Source organism: Neofelis nebulosa, chromosome 5 (genome assembly GCF_028018385.1).
Source record: "Neofelis nebulosa isolate mNeoNeb1 chromosome 5, mNeoNeb1.pri, whole genome shotgun sequence".
NCBI classification, from domain to species: domain Eukaryota; kingdom Metazoa; phylum Chordata; class Mammalia; order Carnivora; family Felidae; genus Neofelis; species Neofelis nebulosa.
The window spans coordinates 37689894-37705064 of NC_080786.1; the positions used below are offsets into that span (position 1 = coordinate 37689894).

Consider the following 15171-nt stretch of genomic DNA (forward strand, 5'->3'; position numbering starts at 1 on the left):
GAGATCATGACTTGAGCTGAAATCAAGTGTTGGACACTTAACTGAATGAGCCACCCAGGCGCCCCAATATAATCACTTTACAAGTCTTTTTGGTGTTATCTACTAAAGCTGAGCTTAAGCATTATCCTATGAAGCAATAATTCCACTCTTAGATATGTACCTAACAGTAATGCATATTCACCAAAAACCCCAAACCAGAAACAACTCAATTGTCTGTCTACAATAGAATGGAGAAATAAATTATCCTATATTCATACAACATAATTTAATCATTAGTGAAAATGAACGAACTAAACGATACATAACAACACAGATGAATATGGGAATCACAGTATTGAGCCAAAGAGGTCAGGTTAAAAAAGAATACATTCTGTGTGATTCATACAAAGTTCAAAAATAGGAAAAACTAATCTCTAGGGTTATATTTGGAAGAGAGAAGTGAATGTTAATGGCTGGAAGAGGGTTTAAGGGACTTTGTGGGATTATGGCAACTTTTCTGTTGGTTCTATTTTGTGACTTGTATTCTGTTCATGCATGTGAAAACTTACCAAGTTTATACACTTATGATTTGCATATATTCTTTTCTATGTATGTATATATACTTCAATAAAAACTTTCTATTAGAAAAAAAACCCAAATAGTAATTCAGAACAATATCTTTAAATTTTCAAGTGGTAGGGAGATTTTCTTTCTATTTTCCTTTTACTTTACACTTTTATTGCTTTTGGGTCAGTTTTGTAGTCCATATATATTTTTTTAACACCTGAATTTTTTTTTTTTAATTTTTATTTTTAAGTAAACTTTATCCCCAATGTGGGGCTTGAACTCATGACCCTGAGATCTAAAAGTTGCATGCTCTACTCATTGAACAAGCCAGGCACCCCTAGTCTGTGTTCTTTCTTTTATTATTATTTTTATTTTTTTTTTAATTTTTTTTTAATGTTTATTTATTTCTGAGGCAGAGAGAGACAGAGCATAAGTGGGGGAGGGTCAGAGAGAGAGGGAGACACAGAATCTGAAGCAGGCTCCAGGCTCTGAGCTGGCAGCAGAGAGCCCGACGCGAGGTTCGAACTCACAAACCGTGAGATCATGACCTGAGCCGAAGTCTGTCACTCAATCGACTGAGCCACCCAGGCACCCCTATTTTTTTTTATTTTTAAAGAATGTTTTTTAGGTGTTTATTTATTTTAGAGAGAGAGAGAACACAAGCAAGGGAGGGGCACAGAGAGAGAGAGGGAGACACATAATCTGAAGCAGGCTCCAGGCTCTGAGCTGTGAGCGCAGAGCCTGACGTAGGGCTCAAATTCATGAACCGCGAGATCATGACCTGAGCCAAAGTTGGAGGCTTAACCAATTGAGCCACCCAGGCGTGTCCCTTTGTTTTTTAACTGAAGTGTAATTGACATACAACATTGTATTAGTGTTAGTATTACTACACAGGGAGATACAAAAATGGCATCTGCTAGCTTTGGTACTAGTAGGGTAGAGGAAGAATGTAAAAATGGCACCTGTCAATTCAATGCCTCAGTCCCTAGAGAGAATCCCAACAGGCCTTTGTCCCTCCAACAGTTACCTTAAGGTTGTTAGCAAATGAATTTTCTCTCTTTGTGCCCCTCCCTTGCTTGTGTTCTCTCTCTCTCTAAAATAAATAAACACCTAAAAAACATTCTAGATTTTTTTTTTCAATCCCCTAGATTGAAAATCTAGGTCTAGATTTTCAAACTGCTGCTTTTACCCTACCTGGGTCCTGGGATAAGTGAGTCTGTGTATGAGCTCTTTAAGAGGAGAATCTCAGGAGCACCTGGGTGGCTAGGTAGGTTAAGCGTCTGACTTCGACTCAGGTCATGATCTCACAGCTTATGGGTTTGAGCCCCACATTGGCCTCTGTGCTGACAGCTCAGAGCCTGGAGCCTGATTCAAATTCTGTGTCTCCCTCTCTCTCTGTCCCTCCCCACTCATATTCTTTCCTTCCCTCGAAAATAAACATTAAAAAAAAAAAAAAAAAGAGGAGAATCTCCATTTCCTACAGCTCTATGTTTCTCCTGGATACAAGCCTTGTTGTTTTTCAAAGCCAGATGTTTTGGGGCTTGTCTCTCTAGTTCAGGTCCTGAGGGTTAAGGTAAGTGATAGTGGGCCATTAAAATTTTTAAAAATACTTAATATATCTCTTCTAAGTTATAAACAAAACTATCTTTTTTTTTTTTTTTTTTTTTTATTGAGAGAGAGCGTGATTGAGCAAGGGGCAGAGAGAGAGGGAGAGACAGAATCCCACACAGGCTCCACGCTGACTGAAAAGGGGCTTGGACTCACCCGAAGCAGGGCTTGAGTTCACTTGATGCAGGGTTTAAGCTCACGAAATGTGAGATCATGACCTGAGCAGAAGTCAGATGCTTAACCGACTGAGCCACCCAGGTGCCCCAACAAAACTATCTTTTAACTTTCTCTTATGTAAAATGATAGTACTTAAAAATTACTTCTATATTTTTAATAACTTATTAATAATTGTTGTTTATCACCAATCCTTTGGTAACACCACTTTTTTTTTTTTTTAATTTTTTTCAACGTTTTTTATTTATTTTTGGGACAGAGAGAGACAGAGCATGAACGGGGGAGGGGCAGAGAGAGAGGGAGACACAGAATCGGAAACAGGCTCCAGGCTCCGAGCCATCAGCCCAGAGCCTGACGCGGGGCTCGAACTCACGGACCGTGAGATCGTGACCTGGCTGAAGTCGGACGCTTAACCGACTGCGCCACCCAGGCGCCCCAACACCACTTTTTTTTTGTTGATTCATCTCTTGCTTGTTTGAGGTACAAGGTTTTGGAACTCTTCTGCAAATCTTCCAAGTACATCATCTTCTCCATAGCATTCCATAAAGAATGTCCTTGTTCTTTTCTTCCAGTCTTCTGTCCTTCTCCAATTCCTAATCCTCGTCACTCCATTATATCCTCAATATGTACCTCTTTAACTGAAGGTATCATCAGTTCCCTCTGTTATCTCTCTCCAGTAGTAGTAGCTATTTGTTTTCATACTGTGTATGGACTAGGAGAGAGGGTTGGTGTTCCCACTGTGACATCCTTCATAGTAAACTACCCTACTCTTCCATTCTACCCTTATGTCTACCATTATCCAGAGTGCCTTCAATGTTTACGTAATAATCTACCCAATACCACAGACACTGTTTCACAATCTCCCTATCTCCAATAAACTTCTCTTCCATTCTAGTTCAGCCATCTACTCCCACAGCTGTGACTTGGGTCATGACATCATCCATAATGGTTTCACCTCCAAAATCATTAATCCCAATATTTTGTTGTCTAAAAACTTGTCCATCCAACTTGCTTGTTCAACTACTTTTGTTTATGATTATCTTAATTTGGGATCTCCAATCCACTGATCCTTCTACTTTCAAACTATTAATCTTCTACTTTCTTCACTTCTCTTTCTATCCCACTTAGATTCCATTGTCCACTACTTCAGTAATATTCCTACTAACATCCTAAACTTCCTTGCCTCTTTGGCTTTTCATTGTATCCATCTGGCAAAATCCAAGGCTGGTTTTTCTAAGCCGGTTAGTGATCAACTGAGCTCTAATACCAAAAGACAGGGTGGACTGTTATATTACAAATTTATGACACTGAACTTCAAAATGGGCCCTCAATATTGTCTTATAATTCAACCACGTTTTTTTGATCAACTGATACTCTTCCATTTTCCCCGACTATTTTCAAACCTCTTCTACTTTACTCAAATTTAAGACCAACCTCCCTTTCCCTGCCTCTGTCCTCAATAGCTGAATTCAACATTTACTTTACCAAGAAAACAGTAGGCATCCAATGAGAGCTCCTCATCTGCCCCCATGCCAAACACAAACCAACCTATAGTTGTATACTACACTGTTACAATAGAGGAGCTATCTTTTATCCTTTTTAAGAACCTATCTTTTTCCATCATCAAATATAATTGTTTTCTTTCTTTTGAATTGCACCTCTCTTCTCATTTATTTTTACACATAATCCTATCTCTCTGAATCAACCAAAAACCAAGTCCACTCAATTCTATATCATTCTTCAGATATGTCTCAATGGTAGTTTTCATTAGAAAGGACATGTGTTACACAAAAATACAGAAATGTTTCAGTCATGTCATATGTACTTAGAAAGTTTCTAAAAATGAAATCATGTATTTTGGTACTCATGGAAGTATTTCATGTGTTATGTTCACAAAAAAGGGATGTACTGAACTTAGGAGAACATGTCTTGGATACATGGAGCTATAACTGAAATAAATGATAGGTTCTATATTCTTGTTGTATAAGTCTTAGGGATACTCTGTATAAACGTTACTACTAATCATTAGAGCCATGAGATTTTCATGCTGATATAACGTGCAAACTTACAAGTAAGTGAAGTAAACCCTCAAGAGCAGAGTATGAGTGGCCTTATGAATTTCACCTTAGAAGACAGATTATAGAAGACTTTGGGATGTTTGGGAGGAGGGGACAAAATGTGAGGTGATATGAGGGAGGAATATGGTAGTAAAGAAAAGCAGTCTAAGAAAATGGTGACCAGAGTAGATAAACCAAAGGGCCTATGAATCCACATAGCCTTATCTACCCTACTTGGTTAACAAAAGATCCTGAACTGGCAGGGACTAAAAATTATTCTCTTGTGTGAACCAGTATCCAATTGCCATCAACTTCAGTAGTCTGTTGCCTTGATTGTTCTTTCTGCTCTTTGCTGCCATCACAGAAGATCAAGTCCATCCATATGGGAAGAACAGGTAGAACAAGGGGTCAAGAGCTTTTGGTTTACTTCACAAATAAAGTTTTTGGAGGTGTTTATTGACTCCTATTATATCTCCATTTCTGTTACTGTCAATCATTCCTCACCCATACTAGTCTGGCTTACAGCCCCACTGCTCAATCAAAATAGCTTTTACTTCATTAAGGGGGCACTTTTCAGGATGAGCAGTGGGTGTCATACGTAAGAGATGAATCAGTGGGTTCTACTCCTGAAGCCAAGACTACACTGTACATTAACTAATTTGAATATAAATTAAAAAAAAAGTTTTATAAAAAGAGTTTTAAAAAGTTTATTTGTTTATTTTTGAGAGAGAGAGAACAAGTGGAGAAGGGGCACAGGGTGAGGGAGACAGAGGATCCGAAGTAGGCTCCGTGCTGACAGCAGAGAGCCCAATGCAGGGCTCGAACTCAGGAAACGTGAGATCATGGCCTGAGCTGAAGTCGGATGATTAACCAACTGAGCCACCCAGGTTCCCCCACAACCAAAAAAAATAGGTCTTACTTTATCTTCTTTATAACATCTGACATGGCTTACTCCCTTATTCTTGAAACACTCTTTTTTCTTTGATTTTCATGATATAACACTTTCCTGGCTGTTCTCCCACCTCTCAGAATGCCTCGTTCTCTTTTGTTTGTTGCCTCATCTTCCTCATTTAGGGTTCCTTCTTAATTCCAACAATCCAGCCACATTGGCCATTATCATTAATGTTATATATGCTACTTTTTCTCCTGGCACAGGGACTTTGTATGTACCTTTTACGTCATCTTGAAACCTACTCCCTTTTCATTCTTTGCCTAACTCTTACCCTCCTACATTCAGATACTAGTTTAATCAATATTTTCCTTAGGAAAGTTTTCTCTAAGACAAATGTCTCCTTACTAGGTCAAACTCCTCTATTATGTAGTCTCAGAGTACTACTCCTTCAAAGTAATTATCATAATTGCAGTTTGATCAAAAATTTACACAAGACATTAATGTCTATCTTTCATCTGCGAGCCATAAGTTTCATGAGTATAGGGACTGTGATTTTATTCACTATGGTATCTGCAGTTCCTAATTTCTATACCTAGTAGGTATCAATAAATAATTGTTGAGTACATAAACAAATATCTAAACTCTTACAGTATTTTGAATGACTTTCTTTTCAAACAAAGGAGTTGAATAAAGCAATCTCTATTCATTCAAACTAACATTTATTGACTGCCTAGTGCATTAGTCAAGGAAAGAGAATAGTAATGAAAAAATAGATATGTTCCCTACCCTTAGCATAATATCTCGGGAAAAAGTCCTTAAAGTAATCACACAAATAAGTTTATTATTGTGATTTATGCACTGTAAAACAAAATTCAGTATATTATCAACCAAGACAGGAGTATCTAATTACTGTGAGAAGGCAAAAATACACTCTACCTCCTGAGAGCTATCTCCTTCTTTGACACTGGGATGTTTTTGTTTTGTTTTGTTTGTAATTTAACTTTATTTTTTATTTTTTAAATTTACATCCAAATTAGTTAGTATATAGTGAAGCAATAATTTCAGGAGTAGATTCCTTAATGCCCTTTACTCATTTAGCCCATTCCCCCTCCCACAACCCCTCCAGCAACCCTCAGTTTGTTCTCCATATTTATGAGTCTCTTGTTTTGTCCCCCTCCCTGTTTTTATATTATTTTTGTTTCCCTTCCCTTATGGTCATCTGTTTTGTCTCTTAAAGTCCTCATATGAGTGAAGTCCTATGATTTTTGTCTTTCTCTGACTAATTTCACTTAGCATAATACCCTCCAGTTCCATCCACGTAGTTGCAAATGGCAAGATTTCATTCTTTTTGATTGCCGAGTAACACTCCACTGTATATATATATACCACATGTTCTTTCTCCATTCATCCATCGATGGACATTTGGGCTCTTTCCATACTTTGGCTATTGTTGATAGTGCTGCTATAAACATGGGGGTGCATGTGTCCCTTTGAAACAGCACACCTGTATCCCTTGGATAAATGCCTAATAGTGCAATTGCTGGGTCGTAGGGTAGTTCTGGTTTTAGTTTTTTGAGAAACCTCCATACTGTTTTCCAGAGTGGCCTGTACCAGCTTGCATTCCCACCAACAATGCAAAAGAGATGCTCTTTCTCTGCATCCTCACCAACATCGTTAATTGCCTGAGTTGTTAATGTTAGCCATTCTGACAGGTGTGAGGTGGTATCTCATTGTGGTTTTGATTTGTATTTCCCTGATGATGAGTGATGTTGAGCATTTTCTCATGTGTCAGTCGGCCATCTGGATGTCTTCTTTGGAGAAGTGTTTATTCATGTCTTTTGCCCATTTCCTCACTGGATTCTTTGTGTTTTGGGTGTTGAGTTTGATAAGTTCTTTGTAGATTTTGGATACTAACCCTTTATCTGATATGTCATTTGCAAATATCTTCTCCCATTCTGTCAGTTGCCTTTTAGTTTTGCTGATTGTTTCCTTAGCTGTGCAGAAGCTTTTTATTTTGATGAGGTCCCAGTAGTTCATTTTTGCTTTTGTTTCCCTTGCCTCCGCAGATGTGTTGAGTAAGAACTTGCTGCGGCCAAGATCAAAGAGGTTTTTGCCTGCTTTCTCCTCGAGGATTTTGATGGCTTCCTGTCTTACATTGAGGTCTTTCATCCACTTTGAGTTTATTTTTGTGTATGGTGTAAGATAGTGGTCCATGTTCATTCTTCTGCATGTCGCCGTCCAGTTTCCCAGCATCACTTGCTGAAGAGACTGTCTTTATTCCATTGGATATTCTTTCCTGCTTTGTCAAAGATTAGTTGGCCATACGTTTGTGGGTCCATTTCTGGGTTCTCTATTCTATTTCATTGATCTGAGTGTCTGTTCTTGTGCCAGTACCATACTGTCTTGATGATTACAGATTTGTAGTATAGCTTGAAGTCTGGGATTGTGATGCCTCCTGCTTTGGTTTTCTTTTTCAAGACTGCTTTGGCTATTCGGGGTCTTTTCTGGTTCCATACAAATTTTAGGATTATTCTAGCTCTGTGAAGAATGCTGGTGTTACTTTGATAGGGATTGCGTTGAATATGTAGATTGCTTTGGGTAGTATCAACATTTTAACAATACTTGTTCTTCCTATCCAGGAGCATGGAATCTTTTTCCATTTCTTTGTGTCTTCTTCAATTTCTTTCATAAGCTTTCTATAGTTTTCAATGTATAGATTTTTCACCTCTCTGGTTAGATTTATTCCTAGGTATCTTATGGTTTTTTGTGCAACTGTAAATGGGATCGATTCCTTGATTTCTCTTTGTGTTGCTTCAGTGTTGGTGTATAGGAATGCAAACAATTTCTGTGCATTGATTTTATATCCTGCAACTTTGCTGAATTCATGAATAAGTTCTAGCAGTTTTTTGGTGGAATCTTTTGGGTATTCCGTATAGAGTATCATGTCATCTGTGAAGAGTGAAAGTTTGACCTCCTCCTGGCCGATGTGGATGCCTTTTATTTCTTTGTGTTGTCAGATTGCAGAGGCTAAGACTTCCCATACTATGTTGAATAACAGTGGCGAGAGTGGACATCCCTGTCTTGTTCCTGACCTTAGGGGAAAAGCTCTCAGTTTTTCCCCAATGAGGATGATACTAGCATTGGATCACTCATATATGGCTTTTTGTCATCTTGAGGTATGATCCTTCTATCCCTACTTTCTTGATGGTTTTCATCAAGAAAGGCTGCTCTATTTTGTCAAATGCTTTCTCTGCATCTATTGAGAGGATCATATGGTTCTTGTCCTTTCTTTTATTGGTGTGATGAATCACACTGATTGTTTTGTGGATATTGAGCCAGCCCTGCATCACAGGTATAAATCCCACTTGGTCATGGTGAATAATTTTTTTAATGTATTGTTGGATCTGGTTGGCTAATACCTTGTTGAGGATTTTTGCATCCATGTTCATCAGGGAAATTGGTCTATAGTTCTCCTTTTTAGTGGGGTCTCTGTCTGGTTTTGGAATCAAGGTAATGCTGGCCTCATAGAAAGAGTTTAGAAGTTTTCCTTCCATTTCTATTTTTTGGAACAGCTTCAAGAGAATAGGTGTTAACTCTTCCTTAAATGTTTGGTAGAATTCCCCTGGAAAGCCATCTGGCCCTGGACTCTCGTTTTTTTGGCAGATTTTTTATTACTAATTCAGTTTCCTTACTGGTTATCAGTCTGTTCAAATTTTCTATTTCTTCCTCTTTCAGTTTTGGTAGTGTATATGTTTCTAGGAATTTGTCCATTTTTCCAGACTGCCCATTTTATTGGCATATAATTGCTTATAATATTTTCTTATTATTGTTTTTATTTCTGTTGCATTGGTTGTGATTTCTCCTCTTTCATTCTTGATTTTACTTATTTGGGTCCTTTCCTTTTTCTTCTTGATCAAACTGGCTAGTGGTTTATCAATTTTGTTAATTCTTTCAAAGAACCAGCTTCTGGTTTCATTGATCTGTTCTACTGTTTTTTTTGGTTTCGATAGCATTAATTTCTGCTCTAATCTTTATTTTTTCCTGTCTTCTGCTAGTTTGGGGTTTTATTTGCTGTTCTTTTTCCAGCTCCTTAAGGTGTAAGGTTAAGTTGTGTATCTGAGATCTTTCTTCCTTCTTTACGAAGGCCTGGATTGCTATATACTTTCCTCTTATGACCGCCTTTGCTGCGTCCCAGAGGTTTTGGGTTGTGGTGCTATCATTTTCATTGACTTCTATACACTTTTTAATTTCTTCTTTAACTGCTTGGTTAGCCCATACATTCTTTAATAGGATGTTCTTCAGTCTCCAAGTATTTGCTACCTTTACAAATTTTTTCTTGTGGTTGATTTCGAGTTTCATAGCATTGTGGTCTGAAAATATGCATGGTATGATCTCAATCTTTTTGAACTTACTTAGGGCTGATTTGTGTCCCAGTACATGGTCTATTCTGGAGAATGTTCCAAGTGCACTGGAGAAGAATGTATACTCTGCTGCTTTAGGATGAAATGTTCTGAATATATCTGTTAAGTCCATCTGGTCCATCCAATGTGTCATTCAAAGTCATTGTTTCCTTGTTGATTTTTTGATTAGATGATCTGTCCATTGCTGTGGGTGGGATGTTGAAGTCTCCTACTATTATGGTATTACTATTGATGAGTTTCTTTATGTTTGTGATTAATTGATTTATATATTTGGGTGCTTCCACATTTGGCACATAGACACTGGGATGGTTTTTTATAATCTTTTTACATTTTTCCTGTTTATGCATCTTTGAATAAGCATATTATGGCCTATTAGCTCCAAAATTGTATAAGAGGCATCTCCTCAAATTCCCCATTTATCAGTGAATGCTATTATAGTTTTAATAGGAAGGGTGATGGATATACATTTATAACACCATTCCATGTGCCACTGCCAGCCTCTATTATTCTGTTTTGGTTTAGAGGATTCTAGTATTTGGATGAAGAATGGGAAGTACTGTTATGGTAGGATCATGGAGGAGGGCCAGCTTCTTAGTTATTTGGTTGGTACAGACCTTGCATTTCTTTTTTTTTTTTCAACGTTTTTTATTTATTTTTGAGACAGAGGGAGACAGAGCATGAACGGGGGAGGGGCAGAGAGAGAGGGAGACACAGAATCGGAAACAGGCTCCAGGCTCCGAGCCATCAGCCCAGAGCCTGACGCGGGGCTCGAACTCACGGACCGCGAGATCGTGACCTGGCTGAAGTCGGACGCTTAACCGACTGCGCCACCCAGGCGCCCCAGACCTTGCATTTCTAAATTCAGGGCATATGGGACTTAGATGTAGGAAAGGTAGGAGAGTGAGCAGAGAGTAAGGGTGATGTAAAAAGGACAATTTTCCTTCTTATTTTCATTACTACATATGGCCAAAAAATTCAATGGCCTTATGATTAGTAAAAATAACTCTCAAGTTCAGGCAACCTTAACTATTATTCCCAGTATTATGTGATTCTGTCTTTTTTTCTTTTGTACATCATCAAGTATTTTAGTGACAAACTGGGCAAGGCTGTAACTGCTGCTAACCAGGTATTATTTTAAACTAGAACTCATTATTTTCTTTAGAACATAAAATGAAGATGTAGTCAGTATTCAGAGTGATTACTATGTTAAGCAGAAAATAAGTCAGAGGACAAGTGCATTAAATCACATTCTACTTTTACGACATTAAATATATTTTATGACACTCACTATTCTGAAATTCCTTGTACTTTTGTCCAGTTAGATTGTTCTTTGTCTCCAAGATGGACCACTTTAGATGGTGGGGCAGTTCTTCCTAAATAAAGCTTCTGTTTTTTTTTCAACGTTTTTTTTTAATTTTTTTTATTTTTTTTTATTTTTGGGACAGAGAGAGACATAGCATGAACGGGGGAGGGGCAGAGAGAGAGGGAGACACAGAATCGGAAACAGGCTCCAGGCTCCGAGCCATCAGCCCAGAGCCTGACGCGGGGCTCGAACTCACGGACCGCGAGATCGTGACCTGGCTGAAGTCGGACGCTTAACCGACTGCGCCACCCAGGCGCCCCAGACCTTGCATTTCTAAATTCAGGGCATATGGGACTTAGATGTAGGAAAGGTAGGAGAGTGAGCAGAGAGTAAGGGTGATGTAAAAAGGACAATTTTCCTTCTTATTTTCATTACTACATATGGCCAAAAAATTCAATGGCCTTATGATTAGTAAAAATAACTCTCAAGTTCAGGCAACCTTAACTATTATTCCCAGTATTATGTGATTCTGTCTTTTTTTCTTTTGTACATCATCAAGTATTTTAGTGACAAACTGGGCAAGGCTGTAACTGCTGCTAACCAGGTATTATTTTAAACTAGAACTCATTATTTTCTTTAGAACATAAAATGAAGATGTAGTCAGTATTCAGAGTGATTACTATGTTAAGCAGAAAATAAGTCAGAGGACAAGTGCATTAAATCACATTCTACTTTTACGACATTAAATATATTTTATGACACTCACTATTCTGAAATTCCTTGTACTTCTTTTGTCCAGTTAGATTGTTCTTTGTCTCCAAGATGGACCACTTTAGATGGTGGGGCAGTTCTTCCTAAATAAAGCTTCTGTTTTTTTTTCAACGTTTTTTTTTAATTTTTTTTATTTTTTTTTATTTTTGGGACAGAGAGAGACATAGCATGAACGGGGGAGGGGCAGAGAGAGAGGGAGACACAGAATCGGAAACAGGCTCCAGGCTCCGAGCCATCAGCCCAGAGCCTGACGCGGGGCTCGAACTCACGGACCGCGAGATCGTGACCTGGCTGAAGTCGGACGCTTAACCGACTGCGCCACCCAGGCGCCCCAGACCTTGCATTTCTAAATTCAGGGCATATGGGACTTAGATGTAGGAAAGGTAGGAGAGTGAGCAGAGAGTAAGGGTGATGTAAAAAGGACAATTTTCCTTCTTATTTTCATTACTACATATGGCCAAAAAATTCAATGGCCTTATGATTAGTAAAAATAACTCTCAAGTTCAGGCAACCTTAACTATTATTCCCAGTATTATGTGATTCTGTCTTTTTTTCTTTTGTACATCATCAAGTATTTTAGTGACAAACTGGGCAAGGCTGTAACTGCTGCTAACCAGGTATTATTTTAAACTAGAACTCATTATTTTCTTTAGAACATAAAATGAAGATGTAGTCAGTATTCAGAGTGATTACTATGTTAAGCAGAAAATAAGTCAGAGGACAAGTGCATTAAATCACATTCTACTTTTACGACATTAAATATATTTTATGACACTCACTATTCTGAAATTCCTTGTACTTCTTTTGTCCAGTTAGATTGTTCTTTGTCTCCAAGATGGACCACTTTAGATGGTGGGGCAGTTCTTCCTAAATAAAGCTTCTGTGTTCCTGGAGGTTCTTCCAAGTAAAATCTTAAAAGATTAAAATAAAATTAAAATGTATTACCCCCAAATTTGTGGTTTAATATAGTGTTCTAGTAGTACGAGTCTTCAAAGTGAAAAGGTTTCTACATGGTTATAATAGCAAAAAACCAAGCCTCCTTTTTTTTAAACTGTAATATAAATTTCAGGACATGGACTTGTAAAAATTTTCAATCAAAATATAAGAATTATTACTCTTTCTCTTAAAAAAAAGACTAAACACAGAGTCACCTGGGTGGCTCATTCAGTTGAGTCTCTGATTTCGGCTTAGGTCATGATCTCGCAGTTCGTGAGTTTGAGCTGTGTCAGGCTTTGTGTGGATAGCTCAGAGCCTAGAACCTGCTTTGGATTCTGTGTCTCCCTCTCTCTACCCCTCCCCAACTCATGATCTCTCTCAAAAATAAACATGAAAAAACATAAAAATAAAAATACTTAATAAAATAGAAATTTTTATAGAATTAAAAAATACTCTCAAATGCAATAAAGTATTTTTACTAAAAAGCTTAACTTGATTCTGATCAAACCACTATACTTAACTATCAGTTAACAGGAAATATATGGGATGGAGGACCAACTTAAATGACACTATGAAAAGACAATCAAGTACATTCAGAATTCTACAAAATAACTGACCTGGACTCTTCAAGTAAAGAGGCAAGGAAGTTAGTTTAGCCAGATCCCAGGATATAAAATCAACATACAGAAATCAGTCGTATTTCTAGATATTACCTTGGGAAAGTGACATTTAAAACATAGTATCATTTACAGCTGCTCCAAAATAATTTAAGCAGAGTGATTCCTTCTGCTTTATTTTTTAAAATGTTTATTTATTTATTTTGATAGAGAGAGGGAGAGAGAATCCCAAGGAGGCTCTGAGCTGTCAGCACAGAGCCCAACATGGGGCTCAAACCCATGAACTGTGAGATCATGGTTTGAGCTAAAATCAAGAGTCAGACACTTAAGCTACTGAGCCACCCAGGCATCCCCCTTCTGTATTATTTTTATTTTTCTCAGTTATTTTAGATATTTTTGTTCTTTGCCTTTCCATAAAAATTTTAGAATATACTGTTCTGTATCTATCAAAATCTGGAAGAGATTTTGATAGGAATTGCTCTAAACCTATAAATTAATTTGGGGAGATTTGTTATCTTTACTATGTTCTGTTTTCTGATCCAAATGGATCTCCATTTATTTCAATCTTTGATTTCTTTCATCAGTGTTTTGCTTTCTTCAGCATACAGATCCTATATATAATTTGTGAGATTTTTACCCAAGGTCAGACTTACTAAAGAGCTACAGAAACAAGACAGTGTGGTACTGGGATAAAAACAGACATACAGATAAATGGAACAAAATGGAAAACTCAGAAGTAGACCCACACAAATGTACTCAACTGATTTTTGACAAAGGTGGAAAGGCAATGTAATGGAGGAAGGCCATCTTTTCAACAAATGGTGCTGGAGCAACTGACTCTTCATTCCTATTTCTGTGGAGAGGTCTGCTGCTAACCTTATGTATCTACACTTGTAGGTTAAGGACCTTTTGTCCTAGCTGCTTTCAGAATTCTCTCTTTATCTTTGTATTTTCCAAGTTTCACTACTGATAGGACCTGTTTTTGTTGATTTTGAAAAGGGGAGTTCTCTGTGTTTCTTGGACCTGAATGCCTGTTTCCTTCCCCAGATTAGGGAAGTTCTCAGGTATAATTTGTTCAAATAAACCTTTTGTAGGGGAAGAGAAGGAGTAAAAAAATAAGATGAAAAAACAGAGGGAGGCAAACCATAAGAGACTGTTAACTAAAAAGAACAAACTGAGGACTGCTGGAGGGGAGGTGGGTAGGAGGGGGAATGGGCTAAATGGGTGATGAGCATTAAGGAGGGCACTTGTTGGGATGAGCACTGGGTGTTACATGTCAGTGCTGAATCATTAAATTCTACTCCTGAAACCAATACTACACTGTATGTTAACTAACTTGAAATAAAATCTGGGAAGCAAAATAAAAAGTATATGGCACTTTCCATATGCTTCCATATAAATGGAACACTCCTATCTTCATGAAAGAAGAAGAAGAAGAAAAAAGAACATTCATTCATAGACAAATATATGAACTTTGACCTAAACCTCATACCAAATATAAAACTTAATTCACAGTAGATCATATACTTAAACGTAAAAGGATGTGGTAAAATTATCGAGTAAGCAAAACTTTTTCAAGAAAATATAGGAGAAAATCTCTCAGACCTAGAGCTAGGTAAGGAGTTCTGACTAAAAGCATGATAGGTAAAAGAAAAAAGTGATAAACTGGACTATATCAGAAAGGTAGGGGAACTGAATTCTGAGGATTAAAAGAATACTCAAGATTTCTTATATCCTCAATAAAAGCAGATACCTACAGAGGAAAAAAATTCACACTGGCATTGACCTCTCATCAACAAAATTATATGACAGAACACAACTGAAGTAGGTTTGCAGAAAACTAAGG

General features: G+C 37.6%; 1 protein-coding gene and 1 long non-coding RNA gene across 3 annotated transcripts in view; both read right to left on the bottom strand.

Moving 5' to 3' along the window:
* Positions 1-15171, bottom strand: part of XRN1 (5'-3' exoribonuclease 1) — a 120905-nt gene that overhangs the window by 58869 nt on the left and 46865 nt on the right. For both annotated transcript variants that reach the window (XM_058730101.1, XM_058730100.1), the window contains exon 20: positions 12552-12683. In XM_058730101.1, the coding sequence (XP_058586084.1) occupies positions 12552-12683 (132 nt within the window). The remainder of the gene's footprint in view (positions 1-12551; positions 12684-15171) is intronic.
* On the bottom strand, positions 6495-10960 carry LOC131511949 (uncharacterized). The gene is made up of 2 exons (XR_009261835.1): positions 10545-10960; positions 6495-10312 (listed from the first exon to the last, which is right to left on the bottom strand). It is a non-coding gene; the product is annotated as an uncharacterized LOC131511949 (long non-coding RNA).